Raw genomic sequence first — 24,175 nt, forward strand, 5'->3', positions numbered from 1 at the left:
CTGGCAGCGGGATAATTTTGTACAGAACAGCACGAAATCGTACTTCACAAGTGAAAATTTATTTAAAAAAAAAAAAGACTCGTCGACATCATAAGGTTCCCTATTTCTTAGAAATAGGCTGTAAAACGCATTTAAACTTCGCTTTCACTTTCTGAAGGACTGTGCAATTTCATTTAAAAGTTAAAATTGTGCCTTCGTCACAAAGAAAACAAAGAGTATTCTCTACACTTTCCCATAACTGGAAGAAATTCACCACACAAAAAAGGTAAAATTAATAATATAGGGGGTCCATATTTTGCTTAGTACGGTCATGTAAATGTTTCGTTATTAATTAATGAAGAATAACGCATATTATGCATAGTACGTTTTTTTATATGTATATGTGTACAATCAGCAACGCGACGGATATCAAGCTCCCTAACAATAAAAACTGTTATTTTTGTACCTTTTTTTATTACATATATTTTTTTAAAAACAGTAATTCGGCTATTCCACTCATAAAACATTTTTAGCTTCCGGCTACTTTGCAACATAGCAACAAAATTCCACAGTCCTTGAGGGGAAAAAAATGCCTTATCATAGTTAACTGTTATAATTATAAAATTTAAAAAGAAAACTCAACACTGGTGAATTGCATATTGCTAGTGGTTTTCAAGGACTTCTTTCAATATGGCTAAAGATTTTCTTGTTTACTTTCGTCACGTCTTATTAAATTAACCTTACCGAATATTCACAAACATTTTCTTTGGATTCAGTAACATGTTGGCATATAAGTAATTACTCATTTTAGCACTTATTATCGGCGTCTAATGGTTTACACGCAATTCCTATAACTCGCAATATTTTCGTTAAATAGGAATAAACCAATTTAGTCTATAAGTTGAACCACCTGTCAGTGTGTCTATCAATTCGTTGAAGGGGAGGAGCTAAAAAGTACTAATGCTCATGAAACCTTCTCGAAAGAGGACAAGAATTTTAAGTCACATCCTACAGTTTAAAAAAATATGACGAAACACGAAGTGAAAAAACACTCTCTATCTTGATTGCGTGTATTTTGCTCACAAAAAGTAAAAGGCGGCCGTAGTATTGCGTGGCTTTCAGTTGCGCACATCACACGGCAGACAACAGAGTGGGTTTGCAAGGTCTTCTGTGTAGTTATTACGTTAGTTTCCCTAGCAAAAAATTATTTCCATCTTTGTTTCAGCGGTGTTGGCTACGGTGAAAAATAAAAATGGCATCCGAGAGCATCATCGCCGATTTCTTTCAGGATCGATCGGTTTTCATTACTGGTTCCACTGGGTTTGTTGGTAAAGTGTTGGTTGAAAAGTTGCTTCGTTCTTGTCCAAAAATTAAGCGCCTCTACCTGCTCATGAGAACTTCTCCCAACAAAGATATCGCAACCCGTCGCAATGAATTAATCAACAATCAAGTAATGTTTAATTTATTTATGTTCTTCTTGTTGGATTTTTTATTCTTATGAAAAGATATTTTTAGGTGTTTAGTTGGATTGACCAGCCCAACGCGCTAGACAAAATCTTTGCCGTTGCTGGAGACATGACCTTGCCAGGACTGGGCATTTCTCCAGCCGACATGCAATTGCTCATTGAAGACGTTTCAATCGTCATCAATTCAGCTGCCAGTGTAAGATTCGATGATGAATTGAAAGATGCGCTGCAAACGAATGTGAAAGGACCGAGGCAGCTGTTGGCCATCTGCCAGAAAATGACGAAGCTAGAAGTTTGTTTCTTTTTCTCTTCTCTCTCGACCACAAATGCATTCGCTCTAATTATTCATTTAAAAAATTTTCAAAAAAGGCTTTCGTCCATGTATCGACCGCTTTCAATAATCTGGATCGGGATGTTGTCGGCGAGGTGGATCTTAGTTTTATTTCCTGCATGTTAAATTCGATGTATTTATTTTTATTTTGTATCAGATGATTTATCCATCGCACATTGATCCCATCAAACTCATAAACTTTTTAGAAAGTATAGATGGTGACTTTACTCGAAGCATAACAAAACAGTAAGAATTAAAACCTCCAAGTACATAGAGTCTAATAGTTTAATTACTTTAATACGACATACAAACGCTTAATTAGATTGCTCGGAAAATCCAACCCAAACACATACACATTTTCTAAATCCTTGGCCGAACAAATTCTAGAAAGAGAAAAGCACAACGTTCCATTAGCAATCGTCCGTCCTTCCATCGTTACAGGTGAATTCATTTATTCATATTTTGTTGTTATGAATATTGATAAATATTTGTGTCGTCCTATATAGCTGCCGCAAAAGAACCTACACCTGGATGGATCGATTCCCTCTACGGACCGACTGGTGAGAAAAATGACAGAAACGATTGAACTGCTCCATTTTTTTTTACTGCCGACGTGCCTTGATATATTAAAGATTGCCAAACGCGTTTCTTTTTATTGCTTTGACAGGCCTAATTGCAGGTGGAGCAAAGGGTTTCCTCAGGCTTTTCAAGTGTGAAGCCAGTTGTGTCATCGATCTAATTCCTGTTGACTATGCCGTCAACCTTATAATAGCCGTCGCCTGGCATCAAGCTACGACAAAGTAACGACAATTTTTTTAAATTTATTTTATAACTGTTGCACTACTCCGTGACTCTGTCATAAACACGGAATGAGTATTACCTATCTGTTATTTACTTCTCCAAATGTCATCGACCCTTGAATACGTCTCCTGTTACAGACCTTCACAACTCACTGTTTATACGTCTTCTACGAGCTATCACAATCCGATCACCATCCATCAAATGAGGTCGTTTTCAGAAGAAGCTGTCATTAAATATCCGCCGAAGGAGATTATGTGGTGCCCAAGCGGCGAATGCACCAACCGTGATTGGTATTTCAGAATCAATGTCTTTCTCACCCATTATCTGCCAGCATATCTTCTGGACTTCACCAGCCAACTTTTTGGCAAACGAGCTAAAATGGTACCCAGAATATTAAAAATGCAATAAATATTGATTTTTATAACAAAGATTAATTGAATATGAAACAGGTGAAATTGTATGAACGAGTTTTTAGGGCAATTTCAAACTTAGGCTTTTTTAATAGCCACCAATGGCAGTTTGTTAGTGAAAATTCGCTGACGATCCAGTCCAAAATGTCGACAGCCGATCGAAAAATCTTTGATTTTGATGTCCGTCAACTCAATTGGCGTAGCTATTTTGAAACTTACGTCCAAGGAATCCGGCTGTTTATTCTCAAAGACGACCCTAGCACTCTTCCGCAAGCAAGAAAAACCCTCGTCAGGTAATATTTTACATTTGATTTCAAACTTAAAAAAACATTAGAGTTAATTTTTGCTTCAAACATATGCGCAGAATGTACGTCCTGAAAGTCTTTCTTCGCTCATTGATGTCGCTCTGTTTTGTTCTTTCCGTGGTCAACCGATTCAAAACCAGAAGTCTTTTCCAAAGCCCCTTTCCATCTTTATTGTAAAATTGGCAGCTGCGGTGATAAAGGTGCACGAATCTTCTCTTTCCCTCCGATAGAAGTAATATATAGCACCAAGACTTTATATTATATTGAGATAAAAGATACAAAAATATTGCGGTGAAATCATGTAAAATATAATCAATACACAGTTTGGGATTTTTTAAAAAATGTGAATTGTATAATGTTTCCAGGTTCATTAAAAGATATTGTAAATTTCATAAACTCTTTCCGTTTGGAGTTGTTAGTAGATGGTCACGGAACGTGAGTTTTATAATGTTTGATAAGGTCTCAGCAGAGAATCTTCTTGGGCTCTCTCAACGTCTCCGTAATCGGTCCCTATAATTGGGATCCCACGAAGTTCTTCGCAGTAGTTATAGACAACCAGCCAAAAGTATAGGCCAAAACCTAGTGGTTACATTTCAAAAATAATGCGTAAGTGCTTATCTATCATCCGCTTGAAGAAAAAAGTTATGACAAAACGGCTATCACCTATCCGTATTGGTGTAGTGATGGCAACAGGTAAGTCTCCGTTCGTAACAGACGAAATAAAAACAACGACATCAATTGTAAGAGAAACCATAAAAACTACGAGCCACGGCCTTGCCAGATTTGGGCGTTGCGAATAGGCCGCCATGACCAAAAGACACGAAACCATCAAATCACACATAGAGGCGATAAGGAATACTATCAGTACCGCTAAAGTTGCACTGTATTTTCCTGCAGAATTCAATATTGAACATTAGTTTACGTCTTTTCAAGTTCTTCAAGACAATCTACCGTCATGGGGACCGTTGTATAGAGAATCGAAGGAGGCACATGCGATACTCAGTAAAATCACTAAAAGAAGCTTTACTACCTAAGGATAATATGTACATAATCATAAGCATCAAAAGAGTTTTACATGTAACCAGGTGTACCAAACGTACCACAGAAAAGATGCTGATAATTTTAGTCCCCGTTTGAAGAGAACAGCCACACCAGCTCTCAGTAAACCTGGGAATCCTCATGGTGAGTTTGACAACTTAATCCCGTTTTCAATACGAGGTTAACAAAGGCTAATGCGACGTTGGTTTTCACTGCGTTCAAACACATAAACGATTGAACTGGCCACCAGCTGACCAGGACAACGGAAAAGATCTCCGTTCCGATAACCTTATCGCAACAACTGATAAACGGGTAGAAAGATAAAAGCCGAAGCATCACATTTTCTTTTTTACTTAAGTCGAACAATGTCGTCTAAACATTCTGACGACGGGAATGCATCGACAAAGTTTTTGGTATTCAATTACTTTGTATTACCCAATACTCACATGGATTGAGAACGTCGACCCAAACAGCATGGGCATGTAAACTTATCTTGTGTAACGTGAGCATAGCTCGATATAATAACATGAAAATCATACCCAATGAATAAACTGATAAGAAGTCAGCAGGAAGCTTCACAAAAAAAAAAAATACATTTAAGATACACAATTAATTTAATTCGGTGCATGAATTAATATAGAGGATGCTTCATTTTGAATCTTTCGCTCACAATAGTGATTGTTTGTAACTGGGTATTTAACATATGCGAGGTCTCGCGGCTCGAATTGAAAAATCTCCAACAGAAAAAAAGAAAACGACGAATCTTGACGGTGAGTCAACAAAAGCAAACCATTCTACTTCTTTGACTTATCTGAAGAAAAAACAGAAATCATCGAGTCCATGCCTCCAGCAGCGAGGCACACCCGATGAGGATGAAAGGTGAGACAGGAGACAGCTGCAATTTTGGAGCCCAAAAGACCACCGCCGTCGTGATACGCGATAGTAGAACGCACTTCTCCTTCTTGGTCGTGTACGGTAATGTACTGTCCGACAATTCCACTAGTAATGAAAACGATGCATGTTAGGGAAAATAAGCATTTTCCACACAAAAGCTGTTTTACCAAGCAAATAAGTTAGCCTTGGGATGAACTGCCATGGCAGTCATTCCTTGCGAATTAGGCGCTGTGGCTACGGTAAGAACCGAGTTGGGATTTCTAGGGTCCATGAACTTGATGTCACCCGCCAGACTTGAGAAAAAAAAAAAACTATTAGCTATCAAACGTAATTTCATACAATGCAATGATTAATACGATGAGATAATTGTTACCTGCCACTCACTAAGTTGGCACCTCCTTCAACCGAAATCCATTCGCAATCTATGACCCAAGCAGCATGCTCCCTCCAAGTCATAACTCTAGATTTTGCAGCGCTGCATCGCTGATCAAAAAGGCGGACTGATCCGTCTCCACATGCCGCTACAAAGAGCGATCGATCTGAAGACAAAATTATCAATTAAATTTGCGCAAACGATTAAATAAATTTCTTAAACTTGGTCAAAACCTCGTGGGTTATGATGAACGGAGGTCACACAATTTTCTGAACCAGTAGGAAAGTCACTGACTTTCAATTCACGCTCTACGTCCCAAATGCGGATCAAGCGAACATCGCCTGTTGCTAGCAATTGTAAAGAATCTTGATTCCAATCCAAAACCAGACCGGAACATCGAGTCGATGGTGCCATTTCAGCTATACAGTTCCATGCTGAAACAAGAGAAACCCCAGTGTGGTCTTCGACAACAACATTTGCTGATCGAGATCCTGTTCGAATAAAATCCCGCCAGATTCTGCACGACCCATCATCTGCACCAATAAGAAGTAACGCATCATCATGTCCGTTCACAAAATCCATTGATGTAATCCGAGCAGCCCTGGGTTGTTGTTGATTGTTAAAATGGACAAGACGGACGCTTCTTTCCCAGTCCCATACTCTACATTATAGAAAAATTTTCATCAAGCACAGAAAAACTTTTATCACCATAACAGAATTGTTTCTTACGTGCATCCTTCTTTATCTGCTACAGCAAGCCAAGGATCGTAGGGATGAAAGCGGATAACTGAAGGTACAAGTGGATTCCGATTGCAGAAAACCTCTTTCATTTTTGCTTTATTTGGTCTAAATAAATCAACATAGAATTTTAAATTAAAAAACTAGGTAAAAACCCTGAAATTGAGTTCACCTTTGACATTCTTCTTTAGCTTCATGGCGAACGGAAGCATTTCTTGTATATCGCCATTCGCGTGTGTAGTACATTTCAGTGTCTCGTTCACGTGTTCTCCCGCATATCTAGTTGAAAAAAAAAAAAAAAAATATATCAATAATAATTCTAAAAATCATAGAATTTAAGTTGAGGCTGTACTTCGAATTCAATAGTTAATTCTTTTTCGTGATTGGGTTTGATATTGATTTGAAAATCTTCATTAGACGCAGCTGGTTCAGCAAAATGACGAGCGCACCATTCGACAAATCCGGTTACTACTAAAGGATCCTTCAACTCTTTGGAACTTTCACCTTCTTCCACAATCTAGCAACGATAAAAAATAATTGAGTAGTAGTAATAACATTCGGTTGAGGCAGCCAGTTCAAAATGTTATTACTGTAGATGGTATGCTTCGTTTCCTGATTCTGTTGAATGAGGGAGTAGTGCGTTGGACAAGGGCCCGTGGAGGAGAGTCCCCACTGAAACAAGTCCCAAATATATTCGTTATTTGTACGAGATATTGTAATAGTATACAGCATTACATGTAGAGGGATTTATCCATAGAATCGTTACTCGAATTGGAATACGTATATTGACGACTAACGTCTGATTCCCGTGAAGCTATCACTTCTTTAGCCTGAAATATGCATGTTATGTTTAAGTGGCTGACCAACTGCGTTATTTTTAAAAAGGAAATACCTTATTCCGCACATAATCCGTTAATTTCTTTGCCATCGTAGAGACTTCCAGGTAAGGATCTTTTTCCATGCTTGAAAGTCCGTGCCAAAGTTTAACGTAAATAGTGTTAAAAGCAAGACTAGGCAAAGTGGAACTCGCTGCAAAAATAAAATTTATAAATATTTTATTTTAATCAATTTTTGGTTTACTATTAAAATCTTACTAAGGCTACTGAGAGAGGAAATAGAAACCGCTCGTCTAATATGATCTGGATGTCCGGAGTTTGTGGAATGGGTGAAACCACTATCTGATAGTTCCGGACTTGTGCCTAGGTTCATCGCATTGGATGTGGAGGCCCGCGAACGACGCGTGGGCCTCTGTAGACTACCAGAAGAAGTTAACGTTACTTCCACGTTTGGAGAGAGACTGTTCGAGTCTTTATTCTTTTCCTCTTCTATCTGTTGAACAGCCATTTGAATGAACGTGGACTCGAATATCAAAACAATCCACTGGAGAGCGCCAACGATCTTTAGAAAGAAAATTAAATTTAACGAATATTCAATTCCCAAAGCGAAAAGAAGCTACTATACCTCTTTGCGAACCAAAGGACTAGCTTCCGAGTTCACAACATTCACCAGTTGTAAGGCCACTGCGTGATCAATTTTGTTGGCAAGTTCATTTCGTTCCGTCTTTCCTCCACTATGGATAAACGTTCCTAGGGCATAAGCAGTGGCCGCTCGAACCTTAACATACATAAACAAATAAGACTGAAATTCGACAGATTTAATGTCATATAATCAACAATGTTGTAAACACCTCAGGAACAGAATCTCGCAACAACGGAAATAGTTTCTCATGAGCGGAGTCTCGAATTGCCGACCAACGAGCAGCTATAGCATTGTGCCAAGCTAAGCCAATTCCAATGACGATCCATTGTCTAAGTAATTTATCCTTTTCATAGACCATTTCCAGGGCATTCGAGATAAAAGCTACTTGAGAAACAGCTTCCTGCCCGATAGGATGATTCCAGACCACTCTAGAAATCACAAAGGCGGCCAGCGTGCGCTGATCATCCGGCACGGAATTATCTTGAAGAACAGAGAGGAAATATTTGTGTCCTCCATCACGGACTAAATCCGCTTGACAGGTAACATCAACAGCAAGAATTTTCGTCCAGATAAATAGAAGTAATGGGCGCAGTTCCCGAGCAGAACTTTGAAGTAACTAAAACGAAGATTTCAGTTATCGAGTAGAACATATTAAAATAGAAAAGCAAACCTTTAAAACATATGGAAAAATGCCGACCGACAGCGCCAAATTGACAGCCCAAGGGCCTAAATCTAAAAATCGCCCTAAGAGTTCAAGTGCTCTTAAACGATGAACTTGACTTAAAAGAACTTGCAGAACAATAGGTAGTTGTTCTGGAGGAGATCTCTTTTGTGACCCATGCGAAAGCCAAACTTGGAAAGCCGTCAACTGTTCCTCAAAAAAAGGGGAATTCTGGAAGGTTTCCTTGCCTTCTAAAATGCCTGGTAGCTGTGAGAGGCAAATGTCAAGAGCTAAATCCCAAGCAGACCACATTGGGTGCTAAAATCAAAGAATGTCGAAATTATAAGACATTTAAATAATGTGAAAAAGGTAACTTTAAATCCCAATAACCTGAGACGTAGGAGGCAACTTTGGCCAAGAGACTGGCGTGCAGTCATACGACTTAAGTATCCTTTCTGCTAAAAGGAAATTCCGGAAAAGACTAGCCACAAGAAGATCTTGTCTGAAAAGGCGCTGGAACACGTCCCGTGGAAGTGAATTCCAAGCAATCGTATCAGTTATAGCGGTAAAAATCCAATTTAATTCACCCAGCATAGTTCTGCGATCGTTAAGCTGCCCGGGGATTTTGTCGACTGATTCAAGTGTCATTCGGGGCACCAAACGGGAAGTATTTTGTAAAACAAACCATCGAAGTGCAATCTTTTGATATAGGGAAAAAAATGGAATAGTACATTAAATTTCCAATTTATCTTAAACATATTCTAGTTACCTTAATAGGAGTTGTGAGACATGCAGTAAATATATCAGCTGGCAGTTCGGAATTCATAGGAAGAATCTGATTAGTTGCGCATGCAGCCAACTGAATGCACTGTTTGAAATTTGGAGGTGGTGTCATCTGAGAAGGCAATGTGTTTCTTGATTGAGCCATCAGTTGTTCGTACTCCCTCTGATGCTGATCCGCGAACTGTTGAAACGCGTCCACAATCATGCCAGCGTTTGAACAGTCAAATACGTAAATTGACGGAGACCACATCCAAGTTTGTAGGTCGTAAATCGAGAGCGGTATATATTGCGTATAACTGCGATTGAAGACCCAAATCTCTCCATTGGCAGTTGGTTTCGGAACGCCATGCCCATTGTAGTGAAACAGCACTCTTTCGTCTTTAGCATTTCTTCGGAGAGTAGATGTTACTTTTTTAATCTGGCATTCATGAATTACAACATTAATCACAATTATTCTTTTCTAAACAAACAAGAATTTTTCGGTTGTACCTCATCAGCGGTAGGATCTAGAGTTTGCTTGTAGCGGGCACGGGGCTGCCACCTCTCATATTGCTTCTGAAGGTTGATGCCAATTGCTTCTAATGCTTTTTGTGGACTCATAGACAAAGGATCTACACATTGAGATAAATCACATTAAAAAAGCAACAACACTACACACACAACCCTTTACAAATCACATACCTATCCAGCATTCTAGCCTTGCACAGGGCTGAGTTTTAACTACATCTGGAGGATCTACTCCAACATTAAGGCATAGTATCAATGCCACACTTACTGTTTTCATCTTGAATTTAAAAAAAAATAAATAAATCCTATTTTATTAAGCCGTACATGCACAAATGTGTGGAGAAAAAATTACAAAATGCTATTTAAATTTTGATTTTGGACGGGAAAGGTAACTTAATAAATGCATGTGTTACCCGATCCTTTAATCTCCAGTTTTGAGCACAATCCTCTAATCCTTCAATTTTATCTGTGTGCCTTTCTGAAGAAAATGCTAATCCAATCGCCCAATCTTCATCTTCTTCATCTTGGCCCTGTTCATCGGGAGAAGGTGAACGTGATGGAGCACGCTGGAAAACCGAGAGCTCCCCCGACATGGTCATCTATTCAACGATTTATCAAATTTCTTATCCAAAAATTTAGATAAATCTGAAAAACCACAAAACAAAACGAACTCTTGATGAACTACACATTCACCCGACTGCAAGTGACAATATATTCATATTATTACGACACGAATTCAAATTGTTTCTCTTGTTGTGTGAGTGCAGACGGATTTTGGTTTATTTTTTACGACGAAAAAATGAATCCAAGTATAACTACACAAGGTTGCCATTTCTATTCGACATAAAATGGAAGCTATCTCATCATTCTCATGCCCACAGGCACGCCACAGGCCCACAGAATTCGTATTCGTATACACCCCAATTTTTTTTCCTTATTATGAACTTATATATAATTCATGTGTCTGTTTTTTTTTAGTATGTACTCTCTGGCCCACCATTCCCCTTAAAGGTCACCAAAAACAAAATTTACGGAAAAAGTCTGTCTGGTAACCTGGTTACTAAGGAGGTTACGCCTCTCTTAACAGATGTCTCTTCAATAGCACCGGCTGCGGCGCCAAAACAGATCGAATTTCCAAGAAATTTCTTGGTCATGAAGGACGCTGTAAAAGCCATTGAATATTACATGAATAATTTTGTATTCGCTTTCTAATTGTCACATTGAAGTAAAAAGAAATGAACTGGAGTGGTGGATACAAACACCGTTTCCGGCTAAATACTGAGATTCGTAAAACTGCCTTTCAACAACAGAGTCGCATAATTCTCGTTGACCTCGTGAAGCATGATGATCTTGAACAAACCGGTCAAATTTCCCTAAACAATGGACAGAAGTTTACAATGATTCCTCCTAAAGTAACAGCCAATTTAATCACACTAAAGATGGGAGTATTTTTTAAATATGTATTTTGCAGGTAGAGGCAGTTTCAAATGATGATATCTCAATACGTCATTTTGGGATTGGAACTCCATTTCACAACATTCCTTGTGGATCTTCATCAGGTCTACATCAATACATTACTCCATTAAAAAATTCAAAATAATTGTGTTACTCTACATAGATACTGAAGGATCTGGAAATGATGAAATATCAAGTACAAGATATAGTCCCGTTTCATTAGACCAGGAAAGTACAGCTGAGCATCACATAACAAGCACATCTGAAGAGGAACAAACAAAAGTTCCATTAAGTCACAAGGTTAATGAACTTTATGAGGATTCAAACCCTGGTGAGGTTCTTTTTCTACAAGAAAGTTCACCGTCAGGATGTAGTTCATTTCTCAGCAACTCAAATGTTGAATGTTTTACTTCTCCACCTTATCTCAACCCAAATCCTTACTCTTCAACACCAAATTTGAGTTTTCTAACTCCCGTCATACATCGCGAGAACACTGTAAGACATTCAAGCAAAGATCGACGTTTTTGTCAACAAAATTGGGATAATTCCAACCTTCACAATTTACCGTACTTGACACCCCTTACCGACGAACCAGTCATTATACAAGAAAACTCAATTTTTAAGAATCGAACTCAAACAGATAATCGAGAAGCTCCTTCAACAAAAAATCGCTCAATGTTTGTTCCAGTAGACGTAACTCCTGCTCAACGAAAACAAGTTCATTTCTATACTTCTGACCAAGAAAGTAGTACAGCTGAGCATAGAGTAAAGAACTTTTCTGAAGAGAATCAAACTAATGCCTCGACTCCAGCCAGAGAGCAGTATGACGATTCTAGCGTGTATGCACCACGCAATAAAGATACCCTTGTCACCTCCATTGCCGGTTGTTCAACTCCCAGATCTTATTATGTAAACCAACATTTTCACTACCCAACACCAACTTTGGGCTCTACTACTACAGCAACACACCAGGAGAACCTCGTCGGATTTTCAACAAAAGATCAACGCATCCCTGGAATGAAAGATTCTCCCCTTCAGTATTTACCGTGCTCCACATCGATTAACACCGACACAAAAACGACAATACCTTCTCAAACAACTCCCATTGGATCGAACGTTGATAATCATAATAATTCTGCTCAAGTAAACTGGTCAATGTTTCCGCCGTTAGTCGTCACTCCTGCTCAACAACGGCGCGTGCAATTTGCGTCATCCGTTCCCCTTCAGAAAATTAAAGTTATTGTAAATAACGCAGTTGTTCCTATGAAAGAGACTTCTAACTTGAATACTTCTATTCCTGGCACATCATTTCCAAATGGGTCGTCAATGGACTTCTCAAAATACGTGTCGCCCCCTAAGCAAGAACACGCTGTTGTGATCACAGAGGGAATTGTCTCAGATCAACACGAATATTGCAAGGAAGAAGCTATTCGTCTAGTCCAATCATCTAGCAAAACAGTCACAACCTATCCTGTTCATTCCCTCATTCATACCCAGGACGGAACTACAAACGCCAGTGAAAATAGTAATAACCAAGCTAATCCAAAGTTTACTACTCGAAAAAGAAAACAAAGCGTTGCTTCTTGGAAAACTTCAGTTCGCAAGAAATTTAACGGTAGATGCACTCATCATTGTCGTTGTCGTACCGTTATTCGAAAAGTCAAAATCCGTGACGCTGAAACTCAAACTTCTTAATATTTACTTCACTTGAAAGGCAGCGCTGTTTGTGTTTGTTTTAACATAAGTTACTTCCTCGCGGTTTCTTCATTATTTTAGTTACGGTTTACTTCTTGATGTTTCAGTATTGTCCATGGTTAAGACTCGGAGAGAGTGAGAAACAAAATGTTTTTCTTACAATACAAGCAAATAATCAAAACACATATGGCTACGTAATACGTAATTCAATGTTATACATGACGGTATCAGCGTTTTTTCGTCTTACTTTTCTTCATCAACGAATTTGCAGTTTTAAATTCAACACCTAAAATAAAGATGTTTAATTTTCGGCCAACATAATTTTTGAAATGTGTGCTTACCAATCGAATTACAAATCCCTCTGGTTTGTTGATCCGTGTCTTCAGCCGTGTTGCCGGACAAAAACAGTACAATGGGCGAATTCTGGCTAGTTTTATAAACGTTTCTCTGGTTTGTATCCAGGTAACAGCAGCATTCCAGTATTTGGAACAATGTCCTTAAAGAAACCCAGAAGGTTAATCAATCAATATCAATAGCACTTCAGAGTTAAGAAAGATGGCTCGTGTGCTCACCAGTTGGCTTTATCTTTTCGTTTCGGATAAGTCAATAATGGGATGACTTGGTGTTCATTTTGACGCTGTGCTCTAATAAAGCGATTGCCGGTACGAAAGCAGGTTTCTAGCCACCGAATGCATTCCCGAACAGAAGCGCTTTCCCTCTGTATAACCAGAGAAAAAAAATCATAAAATGCTTTAAGATCAACAATCAAGTAAATGAAAATACTTTGAGTTGATCAATTTCCGAGATGACAATATCAGGTACTACTACAATCAGCTTTTGGCTTTTGATCACTTGTTTTATGAGGTGAGTAAAATCTGAAAGAGCAGAGACGTCCGGTACCAAATAGACGTAAGATAAAGTGGAAAGATCGAAGTTTGTCTTTTTTTTTCTTTTGAATTGAGGTGAGAGTCTCCGTTCAAGCTCTTGTACTTCTGACTTCAACCACAAGTGTGCCATGTTTCTCATCATGAGATCTGCTTTCATTCCAAGTTCCTGGGATTCATCTTTAGTTGCTTCGGATGGACATATGTAAATTCCGTTTTCCAGTCGGAAACTTTTTTCGTTGCCTTGACTTGCCAACCAATTGCCAAATTGGAGAATTCTTTCGATCCGAATAGAATTTAAAATTGAAATGTTGGATGGTGCAGGAACAGACTCAAAATCGATTTGAGCATGGAATAAGCTCATAGAATCCAGTCCATACAGCTTCCAATCTTCTTCTAAAGGAACTTTTTGGTACTGATCAACATCTTCTTTCTGACAGCGTTTAAACACGTTGAGGATGGTAGCTAGTGTTGCCCACATTTTTCGAATGGATTGATTTGATACTTGAACAACCTGAACATTGGCTTGTAACCAATCAGTCAAGAGTTTAAAAATCGGCAAAAGAGATAAAGCTTCTGACGGGATTTCAATGAGCGGTTCAAGTTTAGCTTCAGCTGAATGAAAACCAGAATCGGATAAAACTTCTTCTTCTTCTTCTTCTTCAGAATCCTGCTCAGAGTTACTTTCTAAAAATATCTCTTCCTCTGAAAATTCTTGATCAGACGATCCAGATCCAATTTTTCTTCTTCTCAGTTTAGCGCGCTTAGTTTCTTCTTCCTCCTCGTCGCTCAGTTCATCTTCATCAGCTTCTTCTTTACTCCCAGAGACGGGCTCTTTCTCTTTATCTGCATTATTTCCATTTCGTTGGTCAGCATTCCCAGAGCTTAGATGGAAAATGTCTTGAAATTTGCTCAGAACGTGAGCGAAAAGTGAACAGCAGAAGGCGATTCCAGCTGTTGGATTATGGTTTGATGAAGCGGGAGTTATAGTACACATCACCACGCAGGCAGCCAAATCCAAAAGTTGGTTACAACTCTCATTTTCGCTTCTACAGAGTCGTTTTTGAATTTCGCTCAACACCACCTGACACAGCTTTTAAAAACCAATTAATTAATGCACAAACATTGTACATTGAAACTATAATTTTTGTTCAACTTACTTGGCTTACTTCAAAAGTATTTTCTTCTTTGCCTACAAAGACTAACTTTGGAAGTAATTGTGAAAAAGCGGAAATCAGTTTGTCTTCGTTCATGGCAAGACGTACTAATAAAGCCTTAAGATTAGGTTCAGCCCCAGGGAATATTTTTAAGGCTTTCATGCTTTAAAGAAAAACAAGTATTAACATTATACATACAGATGCAACATAATAGTGTGTTATTGTACCTTCTTATATAGTAAAATATAGATTCACATCCTCTGGAAGGATCATGACTAGTCAAAGTCCCAAGTTGGTTGTAAGGGAGACCAATACTAGGATTGACAAGAACTGCCTAAATAAATAAAAAGTTGACAGACATGAAAAACACATGTGATAATTAGTTTGGTCTACCTGATGATAATAGCGCTCTGCTGTAATTACACTGTTAGAAATTTCCAAATCATTTCTATAGCGGGACAAATCTCCTAACCTTTGAAAAAAAATTTTAATTAGCCTCTAAGTTAAGACCTAGATTCAAATCATGACAAATTTTTTAACATACCAAACCAAAATCTTTTGGACTGATTCCATAAACTCTTCTTTGGACTCTTTTTGTGTTTCACAATCAAGGATTTTAACCTCCAAGAGTGGTAAAACATGAAGTGTAAGTTTCGTGGCTGGGTCCACATTTTTTAGCTTTTGGCAAACATCTTGCATAAGCTCAGTTAACTTTACAATTCCCGATTCAATGTGATATCCAATAAAAAGTTTTTCCATTGAAGTAAGGGGTGACTTCTAGAATTTTTGTTTTCTTTTTTTTTTTTAATCTGTAATTGGAAATAAAAATTTTTCACAGTAATTACCTTTCCATTAATTTTTGTAGAAGTTATCACATCATAATAGCACTTCTTCCAGAGAAGTTCTTCAGCTCTACGTCGGCATTGGATTGGATCAGCTCCCATTGATTTCACACAGAGATAAGAAAGTTGGCTTCGAAGCTCAATGATATCTGGAGTAAAAAGATCTCTGCATGCTCTAGCTTTGGCAACAGCTGAATCTAACTGTTTCACCAATATTGAAGCTGAGCTGTAAAACCAAAATAATGTAAATTTTGGTTTGGGATCAAAGTATTAAAATAAAATTGATAAAAGATTTACTAGATGAGTTTTTTAATAGTGTCATTATTGGTAGACGAAGCCATTCTCGCCTTTGAATTGAGGTTCTTGTCTGCCATGGTTTGGTCAGGTTTTGTTCTTGATAGCGCCAGCCCTAGCTCGGAAAATGTTACAACCAAATAAGAAATAATGACTAAATATGCTATGAAACTCGATGATTTCCATGACGTCCTGGACTGGTCCTGGACCGCCTTTGAACAACTTCAATCAATTACAACTATTATTGTCTAATTTATAAATGAACAAATTTTCCTAAAGTCCTCCATTAAAAGAAAAGAAATTCACTCTCATGCTCTCTCGTCTGGTTCTGCTGCTGATTTAACCTGACATCTGGTGAGCATAAAAAACGTGGATAGAGATAGAAATTTTAGAAAATCACAAACAAGAGAAAGTTCCACTTATCACGGTACTTATGTAGAACCAGTTTTACCATGATCTAAATTCAAAAAATGCTAAATTTGATCTAATCCCACCCTTGACTCATTTTTTAAATAAAGTCCGGCCCCGCCGTAGAAAATGATTTAATAGTTTTAGAGCAAAAAATTTAATTGGGATAATGCCATAATGGTAGGGTTTTATTGAATGGCAGAACATTGCATTTCTAAAAGCTGCAACATGGTCACACACTTTATAAATAAAAAAAAGCTAAAAAGTGACAGTATCAAAATTTGTTTAAAATCAGAAATATTCATTAGTTCGTTTCAATTGAACAATGGGATTATAAAGGAACTACTCCGAGACCTACGCCTCCCTCGTGAGCGCACATTGAAGAACCGAAACTCCATTTGTCAATCTTCGGATCATAGACCTCTACCGTATTTAAGTTTCTGAAATGAAATAGAAAAAAAAAATTACGTTTATTTCATCAGCGGAACATAAGTAAAGAATATTTACGCAGTGCCATCGTATCCTCCAACCGCCCAAAGACGACCGGCATTAGCTGCCAACGCCACTCGACTACGAGTAACACTCATGGGGGCAACATGGTTCCACTTCTCAGTTTTTGGATCAAAAACCTCAACTGATCGCAAAAATGTTGAACCATCATACCCGCCGCAAGCATAGAGCTTACCCTCCAATACAGCAACTCCTAGTCTGTGTTTAAAATTGACAAAAAAATATTGAAACGATAAAGGATTTAACATGAAAACCACATCGTAAAAACCTGCAACGTTTTGAAAGCATTGAGACTCCGGGAGTCCAACGACCAGTTTGGGGGTTATACTTCTCGACTGAATCAAATATGCTTAATCCGTCATGTCCACCCAAAACATATATGTGATTGTCAAACGCCACTACTCCGGCTGCACTTCTATGTTTGTTCATGGCAGAAACACATTTCCAACAATCAGTTGATGGGTCATAGGACTCGACTGTGTTGAGCGAAGTAACACCGTCGTACCCGCCACAAACCTGCGGACAAATTCGACAAGCGATTGGCAAATTGTTGTTGTACATTGATTTTTGAGGTTCATTATGCATACGTAAAGGTAGTCATGGAGGGAAGCTGCTCCGGCAGCGCTTCGTTTGCAGTTCATGGAACCTATCCCACGCCAAATTCGCTTGGGTCCGTCTAAAACTTCGACTGTTTGAAGCCTGTCAACACCGTTGTAGCCACCAATGGCTAACAATCAGAACATATAATATGTACAGTTACAATTAATCTCAATTTATGTAACATTCAGCTTGGTTTTATACCGTATAAATTGTTACGGAGGATGGCGACTCCTACTCTACTCCGACGTATAGACATTGCTTCTGCTGGATTCCATCTGCCAGTAACAGGATCCATAACTTCGACTGTACTTAAAGAGTCGCCAGCTTTCGTCAATCCTCCTACAGCGTACAAAAGACCCGACTGGAAATTGAAAAAAAAATTAATTAATGAAAAAAAAGCACACAAAAAAAAGAATAAATAATATATTAAATAAATATATGTTAATATAGAAGAATTAAAACATTTGCTTGTTTTAGTTAAGTTCTAGTTCTCACCACATCGGCAAAACAGCGAGGTCGACAACGATAGCTTTTGAACATCGAACGTCGTTCTGGAAGCAGGTGGAAATCTTTGGCTTCATCAACTAAATCTCGACAACGATGGCAGCTGCGAATTAATTCCTCCTTCGAAACGCGGTCCGTCAAAAAAGTTGGACTAAGGAGAGGCAATCGAACTTGGGCTAGTAGGTTGGGAAGATGTTTAGATCTTAATTCGGAGTCCTTCTTCACCCAACGTATTAAAGCTTCAAAAGCCCCCTCTTCAGTGACGCATAAAGAATCTCGGTTGAGAAGCTCCTGCATTTGACTGACATCTATACTAACAAATTCTTCCTCTTCTGCTACTTGAGTAAAATTCTTTTCAAGAAAACGGTCAGCTGCTTTCACTAGGTCTGTACAGCTTAGAGTCTCAGCAAATGATTGAATACTCAAAACATTTTTACAGTCTAGTCTTTGTTTGTAGAAGTCGGCACAGGCATCACGAACTTGATTCAATTGCAGATAAGCTGCTCCAATCATTAAATTGTTGACATTTCCAGGATGAATGGTGATTTTTCCACTGTAAGCAAATTGTATTAAAGATTCCATCGCGCTAGGGTCTATCCCTCGTACCTCAACTTCCCTTTGTCTACTCTCTACCATATCAATTGTAAACATGGAATTAAAATAAGGAATGGTAGCACACAGCACTATACGATGGGCGCTGAATAGTTTGTCGTCCACTTTAATAGTGACGTCGCATAGCTTCCCTTGTTTTCGAATTTCTTCGAAAACAGGGAAAGCACTGCTGGCCAGATCAGCTTGTTGAAACATCACACATCCACCACTCATTGTGCACGATTCAGCCATGACAAGTACAGTTTTTCGTTATAATAAATATAATTTAGAAATGAGTTAAGGTCACAGTATTTTTTCCAAGAATGAAAATTATCAAATTGTTTTATAACATTTTTATCGCACACGAACACAAATGTCAACACAAAATCCTCATCACAAACTGCCGTCAGCGCCTTCTAGCGTCGAAAAATAAAACAATTTCAAAAAAACAAAACAAAAACGAAAAATAATAATAAAAAAGATAAAAATACATACATAACTAAATGAGAAGCATGATCCTTCCGTTCGTTCTTGAACATTGGCCATGACTTCAGTCAAGGGGTTGATAACAGCAAGGCGATTTTCATCTTTAAAAACTTGAAAGCTTATGATGGATGGCGCTAGCTTATTTTTCACATACAAAGACAAGGACATCATAAAATTCTTTCGTCATCTAAGTGGATACATAAGTTCTTATTGTGTTTCCTGTACACACAAAAATTTCTGGTATTGGGCGTGTACCGCTGCGATAGTACACACTAGATCTCAAGCATAAAAGAACCTTAGGGTGATTATTCTCTATTTCGGCAAAGACATATCGTTGTCTGAAAATGGAGTTGGTCCTTTTGTGTCGATATTTTATTGGAGCACTACATTCAAATACGCACTAGAGCAGCTAGCGCATTCCCATATTTCTAAACCCTACCTAAAAATAAAAATATTCCTTAACTGATCTGGCTGCAAGGCTTCCGCGTTAGTGCATTATGAACTTGAGACAGAAAAGTACAATCACACTTGGTTCTCCCATCAAAAATAAATTCGTAATCAAATGCGATTAATTTGACTGTCACGACGTCAGAGAAAGAATGGGGACATTTATTAGTAGAGCTATGAAAAGGAAACTAAAGCTTAATCTGAAACCAAAGAGAATGGGGCAAGTAGAGAAAAAATAATGGAAATTATCGAGTTTTATTATTATGACAACCAGCCCTGTAATTATTGCGGATTGACGACGTCGTATCTATAATATCAAAAATTTCAAGTTTGGTAATGACTAGCCATGGACTAGCCGTAAGGTGCAGTTCTTGTTTGAGAGACGCCCTTAGGGATCAGTGAACACAACTCGACGCAATTCTTGAGAACTACTGGGCAGCGTAGAAAACTGGAAAAGATTGTCCACTTATTCCTTCTATATATGAACCGATCCAATTATAATTTTTTTTTAAATTTTTTTCAGGGTCAAAAGGACTTGATAGAAGAGTTCAGCAGGGCATCCTTGGCTGGGGCCCTTGCAAACCTCTAGTTAATGAATCTCATGATCGAAGTGGACCCACATATGACTTTGCTCAGCCTTGAAGAAATTAATGTAACGGGGGCTATAAGGAGTCGTTATTCCCCGTCGTCAAGATTTCACGATTTCACGCCTCAACGAGGTAGAAACCGGGTCTATTGTTTTTCGTATGCGATGCATGCGGTCATTGCTAGCTGTCACTGTTCCCTTTTAATCTCCATGTATGCACGATTTGTCACCTTACATACTCTGCAGGCAGCAAATCTCCCTTGAATTTTCTTATAGGTTCGTGGCCCGGCTTCAAGACTCGTTTGGAAATTATGTATACTGTATACCCTATGCGATTACAATTTCATAGGAATCCAGGAGAAAACGAGGTCAACTATTCAGCACGACTAAGAAACATTGCACATTTAAACTTCTTTCTTTCCTTTTCCAATTTTTTTCCCCTTCCTTTCTCTGGTTGTTGAAATGATTGTTGGGATGAATTGCCAACTTAACTTCAGCAGCTGATTACTGGACAATAGATGTTGAAGAACCAGCCAAAGGGTAACACTCGTGAATCCTCTGGCAGAGAGCGGCAGAGTGAAAAAGCGCCTAAAGAGATATGAACAAAGATATACCATCAGAGAGAGAGAGGTCGTTGATTGGCTATGCAAATAAACTGGAATATCTAAACACAAGGGTTTTCCCAAGCCCCTTTTCTCTCTCTCTCTCTCGTCCATCGTCCCTATATTAGGTAATGTCATCAGTTCACCAACCAGTAACCTGAGCTGATGATCCTCCGGGCCATTTACGAAACGAATATGCTCGGCTGTTTCCGCAATGCAAGAGTGACCTCATAACAATCGCAATTGTTCTACATTAAATAAAGCTCACAGTCAATACTTAACGTCGCTTGATTAACTTGAAAGCAATCCATCAGAATATTAAATTTTATTACACATCACATTCAATGGAATTAAACCAGTTTTCAACTCAATATGTTGCTATCACTCTATTTCGGGAATAATCATTTTACACCATCAGTTTTGTTCTGGAAACATTATTTTTCTTAACCACTTATTATAGTTTGACACTGACAACTAATCTCGTCCGAGTAAAACTTGAACGGCACACCCAAATGTGGGGAACAATTATCAGGAGTACAACACATTTTTATATATTTTTTTTGCCAGGAATTGTGAAGGTCTCAAATTAACGTCTCGGAAAAGTGTCACCTTTTATTATATTATTAGACAGTCTTAAATTTGGAATTACCGCATGTCCAATGAAGCATAAACCCGGATAAATTTCTTTCCTATAGATAACTCATTCAAGGCTACAGCATAATAACAGAAATTTAAAATGCCACGACTCCACCCTGTTTACCATTCAACACGTGTAGTATATTTCTTTTTCTACAATATTGTAATTTTAAATGTATGCGATTGTGCGATAGAAGCAACCGGTCGGCAGAAGGACGACAACGAAACGTGAAACCGAACACTGCCGAGTTACTTGACCGAACAGTTGACAAGGATTTCCAATATGTTTTTTTTTCAATATTCCTTGAGGGCATTACATTGACACTCATGTTCCTAATGATCAATTAATCCCAAGTCTGCGCACTGCTGTTGCTGCGTTGCCTTGGTATTTCCGGAATTCCTATTACTGTCATCTTCGTCATTGACATTTGATTTTCGTTTCCATCAGTGTCCTTGATTGCGCAAGGAATTTCCACGTCATTTTTTTTTGCTTCCTTGTGACAATTTATTCAATTGCCTTTGATTTCAAATGTATTGGAGGCGGTGGCTCTTTTTTACGACTATTGTTTAGTCCTTTGGCGGTCAGTATTACCGTACAAGGCTGTTTTGTGGGTGTGGATGCTCGAAGCCTTCTACTAAAGGAATCGTAAAAAAAGGAGACACGAAAAATATAGTAACCGCATGTCTTGGCAATATAACAATGGCTAGCGATGATGGGGAATGTATAGTGTAATGTAGAAGGTAAGCAAATAAATAATAGCTAAATTAGAGGCCGAAAGACTCTACAGAGCATTTCCTTCTACCGATTCGTGATTTTCATATTTAACTTGTTAACATCTCTTTCTGAAGCAAATGAGGAAGTGGCAAGTGATGACGCAAAACGAAAGAAAAAACAGAAAGGTGAATTCTCAACCGGATACTAGATGTAAATGGGGAACACCTTTTCGACGAAAATAATTCAAACTGGTTCAAAGGATTAACAAAATTGCGTTGCGTTAGTGCTATTGCATCTAGTGCAGTGTCATATGACGTCTGTAGCCACCAGTTGAACTAGATTGAACCAGATGAACTGCTGAGAGCTGGTCTTTTTTTATATTGCAAAAAGAAGGTGGGGGGAAAGGTGAGTCCCCCTTCAACTCCCGGAAACTTGTCTGTGCAGCAACCAACGGTTTATTCGGGGAACACCATCATCATCGTATCGTTCGAAAAATAAGAAACTGGTTCGAATGAATTCCAAATTGCGTCGTACAGCAGCAGCTCAGAATAATTCGATATGATGCCACACTCTCTGACGTCTTTAGGTAACCACTTGAACCAGGGTGAACCAGGATGGACGACAGATAAGATTAGACAAATGTTTTTTGTTTTGGACGTCACGCTCGTTGAAGCGATGAAATCGTTTGGCAATTTTCCTTTTTTAAACAAAAACAGCAACAACAACAAAAAAAGGAAAGGGAAGGTAAACCAGATTGCTGTCAAGTATTACGTACGCATACTCAGTGTCCGGCTATTGATTGCAATCAGGTGACAATTAATGGGGAAGTCAATCTTTAAAAGGACAAAGTCGTTTGCTGAATGCCAATTTTTTTCTGAGACGTCACGAAGCGGAACTTGGTTGTTGTCCGGAACGAAGCGGAAATAACGCAGGCAGAACTTTTGCAACGTTTAGAGCTCCTCACGACTACTGCAAGGCCCTCTCCTTGACTCAGTATTATCTGCTTTTGAAAAATGACACGTACAACATAAAAAAAACTAAAGCGGACAAAACGACCGATTCCCCTTGTTCCTTTTTCTATTAGAGGATGAATAATAGCGAGGTTGATTTTCTCATTATCTTCTTTCCAAAATGTTAAAAATGCAATTGCAGCAGGTGCAAATCAAACTCATTCTTATAGAGCAGCATAATGCAACTAATAATATAATAACGTGACCGAGGTGCAACCGAACGAGAGAGACTCGCTCAATCGAAACCGCCTTGTAGAATAACCTTGCCGGACTGAGTTTTTTTTTCTTGTTGTTGTCTATGTAACTGTGTATTTTAGCTTTTATTAAATTAATCGATTTTCTTTCTGGTTTTCGCTCGGGTTTTCGCAGATAATTTATTTTTTTTTACTCCCAACTCTTTCGCAACGAGAGGAATGACCACACCTACTCCAAGAATATATGTGGACACGGAGAACGCGCACATGAAAACAACATTGACATAAAAAAAAATTGCCATAGTTAAATGAAATGCACTTGATTCAGATCGTTTTGGCTACACCTTATAACACCAATAAATTATTTAAAAAATTGTTTTATTAGATACCGCTATTGCACGTATTAAAGATAGGAATCTGGGAACTCCTTCGATCGAAACGGCGTGGATGATTTACCGCACCAATCAGCAGTGTGTGCGGGATTTTGAAAAAAAGAAAAAAAGAGAGTTGTGTTGTTTCGACTTCAAGAACACCAACATACGCATTTTGACCTAGAAAACCCACAAAAATCATTGAATCAAACTAGCCAAAAAGAAAGAAACGGTGACTTTGATTGTCAAATAGCAGCCACACGCGCTCTAGTATATATTAATACCTACTCAGGGGGGACAATTTCTTTTCCTGTGTAATGAAACGTAATATCGTAGGTGTCCTTCTTACTGTCACGATTGGCGGCGCGTGACGATTCAAGATTTTGACTCTCCTCATGTTGGTTGGAGCATTCACCGATGATT

The 24,175-nt window shown here is 38.4% G+C and overlaps 5 protein-coding genes across 6 annotated transcripts; 2 read left to right on the forward strand and 3 right to left on the reverse strand.

Moving 5' to 3' along the window:
• The first annotated feature begins 1,100 nt into the window (after window positions 1–1,100).
• On the forward strand, window positions 1,101–3,486 carry LOC124328836 (putative fatty acyl-CoA reductase CG5065). Of its 2 annotated transcripts, XM_046787647.1 has the most exons (11): window positions 1,107–1,129; window positions 1,205–1,429; window positions 1,495–1,737; window positions 1,815–1,871; window positions 1,934–2,022; window positions 2,099–2,217; window positions 2,283–2,336; window positions 2,444–2,576; window positions 2,715–2,958; window positions 3,027–3,280; window positions 3,352–3,486. In XM_046787647.1, the coding sequence occupies exons 2-11, from the start codon at window positions 1,232–1,234 to the stop codon at window positions 3,467–3,469; spliced, it is 1,509 nt and encodes a 502-aa protein (XP_046643603.1). In that variant the 5' UTR covers window positions 1,107–1,129; window positions 1,205–1,231; the 3' UTR covers window positions 3,470–3,486. The 2 variants fall into 2 exon arrangements, with proteins under 2 accessions (XP_046643602.1, XP_046643603.1); XM_046787646.1 differs by having other exon boundaries at window positions 1,101–1,429.
• A 757-nt stretch (window positions 3,487–4,243) lies between these two features.
• LOC124328833 (regulatory-associated protein of mTOR-like) lies at window positions 4,244–10,534 on the reverse strand. The gene is made up of 20 exons (XM_046787643.1): window positions 10,179–10,534; window positions 9,940–10,042; window positions 9,748–9,869; window positions 9,245–9,676; window positions 8,866–9,174; window positions 8,485–8,793; window positions 8,023–8,430; window positions 7,797–7,949; window positions 7,430–7,733; window positions 7,228–7,364; window positions 7,071–7,165; window positions 6,926–7,007; window positions 6,688–6,852; window positions 6,508–6,614; window positions 6,327–6,443; window positions 5,831–6,258; window positions 5,598–5,763; window positions 5,392–5,517; window positions 4,393–5,329; window positions 4,244–4,322 (listed from the first exon to the last, which is right to left on the reverse strand). Exons 1-19 carry the CDS (start codon window positions 10,362–10,364, stop codon window positions 5,125–5,127), a joined length of 3,954 nt encoding a protein of 1,317 aa, XP_046643599.1. The 5' UTR covers window positions 10,365–10,534; the 3' UTR covers window positions 4,244–4,322; window positions 4,393–5,124.
• Window positions 10,535–10,598: 64 nt separating this feature from the next.
• On the forward strand, window positions 10,599–13,043 carry LOC124328835. The gene is made up of 4 exons (XM_046787645.1): window positions 10,599–10,676; window positions 10,744–11,177; window positions 11,237–11,324; window positions 11,384–13,043. The coding sequence occupies exons 2-4, from the start codon at window positions 11,001–11,003 to the stop codon at window positions 12,913–12,915; spliced, it is 1,797 nt and encodes a 598-aa protein (XP_046643601.1). The 5' UTR covers window positions 10,599–10,676; window positions 10,744–11,000; the 3' UTR covers window positions 12,916–13,043.
• Window positions 13,044–13,048: 5 nt separating this feature from the next.
• On the reverse strand, window positions 13,049–16,430 carry LOC124328834 (protein SMG5-like). The gene is made up of 10 exons (XM_046787644.1): window positions 16,096–16,430; window positions 15,802–16,024; window positions 15,501–15,733; window positions 15,350–15,428; window positions 15,184–15,290; window positions 14,960–15,119; window positions 13,699–14,892; window positions 13,488–13,633; window positions 13,257–13,411; window positions 13,049–13,201 (listed from the first exon to the last, which is right to left on the reverse strand). The coding sequence occupies exons 1-10, from the start codon at window positions 16,170–16,172 to the stop codon at window positions 13,143–13,145; spliced, it is 2,433 nt and encodes an 810-aa protein (XP_046643600.1). The 5' UTR covers window positions 16,173–16,430; the 3' UTR covers window positions 13,049–13,142.
• A 211-nt stretch (window positions 16,431–16,641) lies between these two features.
• LOC124328314 (kelch-like protein 18) lies at window positions 16,642–19,124 on the reverse strand. Its single transcript, XM_046787041.1, has 6 exons — window positions 18,106–19,124; window positions 17,812–17,971; window positions 17,598–17,737; window positions 17,279–17,526; window positions 17,008–17,208; window positions 16,642–16,940 (listed from the first exon to the last, which is right to left on the reverse strand). Exons 1-6 carry the CDS (start codon window positions 18,955–18,957, stop codon window positions 16,832–16,834), a joined length of 1,710 nt encoding a protein of 569 aa, XP_046642997.1. The 5' UTR covers window positions 18,958–19,124; the 3' UTR covers window positions 16,642–16,831.
• Between the last annotated feature and the right edge of the window lie 5,051 nt (window positions 19,125–24,175).

The sequence above is a fragment of the Daphnia pulicaria genome, chromosome 3, assembly GCF_021234035.1.
Source record: "Daphnia pulicaria isolate SC F1-1A chromosome 3, SC_F0-13Bv2, whole genome shotgun sequence".
NCBI lineage: Eukaryota > Metazoa > Arthropoda > Branchiopoda > Diplostraca > Daphniidae > Daphnia > Daphnia pulicaria.

Excerpts from the sequence above, each read along its gene's own strand:
- LOC124328836 (XM_046787646.1), top strand. The coding sequence starts at position 1,232 with ATGGCATCCGAGAGCATCATCGCCGATTTCTTTCAGGATCGATCGGTT. Across the intron at positions 1,872-1,933 it reads ATCGGGATGTTGTCGGCGAG|ATGATTTATCCATCGCACAT; the intron begins GTGGATCTTAGT and ends ATTTTGTATCAG. Across the intron at positions 2,218-2,282 it reads CCGTCCTTCCATCGTTACAG|CTGCCGCAAAAGAACCTACA; the intron begins GTGAATTCATTT and ends CGTCCTATATAG.
- LOC124328833 (XM_046787643.1), bottom strand. The coding sequence starts at position 10,364 with ATGACCATGTCGGGGGAGCTCTCGGTTTTCCAGCGTGCTCCATCACGT. Across the intron at positions 9,175-9,244 it reads GTCTCACAACTCCTATTAAG|ATTGCACTTCGATGGTTTGT; the intron begins GTAACTAGAATA and ends CTATATCAAAAG. Across the intron at positions 5,330-5,391 it reads AAGGCTAACTTATTTGCTTG|TGGAATTGTCGGACAGTACA; the intron begins GTAAAACAGCTT and ends TTTCATTACTAG.
- LOC124328835 (XM_046787645.1), top strand. The coding sequence starts at position 11,001 with ATGAACTGGAGTGGTGGATACAAACACCGTTTCCGGCTAAATACTGAG. Across the intron at positions 11,178-11,236 it reads TTACAATGATTCCTCCTAAA|GTAGAGGCAGTTTCAAATGA; the intron begins GTAACAGCCAAT and ends TGTATTTTGCAG. Across the intron at positions 11,325-11,383 it reads TCCTTGTGGATCTTCATCAG|ATACTGAAGGATCTGGAAAT; the intron begins GTCTACATCAAT and ends TACTCTACATAG.
- LOC124328834 (XM_046787644.1), bottom strand. The coding sequence starts at position 16,172 with ATGGCAGACAAGAACCTCAATTCAAAGGCGAGAATGGCTTCGTCTACC. Across the intron at positions 15,120-15,183 it reads ATATTTTACTATATAAGAAG|CATGAAAGCCTTAAAAATAT; the intron begins GTACAATAACAC and ends TTTTCTTTAAAG. Across the intron at positions 13,634-13,698 it reads CGGAAATTGATCAACTCAAA|AGGGAAAGCGCTTCTGTTCG; the intron begins GTATTTTCATTT and ends CTGGTTATACAG.
- LOC124328314 (XM_046787041.1), bottom strand. The coding sequence starts at position 18,957 with ATGGCTGAATCGTGCACAATGAGTGGTGGATGTGTGATGTTTCAACAA. Across the intron at positions 17,738-17,811 it reads CCTCCGTAACAATTTATACG|CCATTGGTGGCTACAACGGT; the intron begins GTATAAAACCAA and ends TCTGATTGTTAG. Across the intron at positions 17,209-17,278 it reads ATGCTTTCAAAACGTTGCAG|ACTAGGAGTTGCTGTATTGG; the intron begins GTTTTTACGATG and ends TTTTAAACACAG.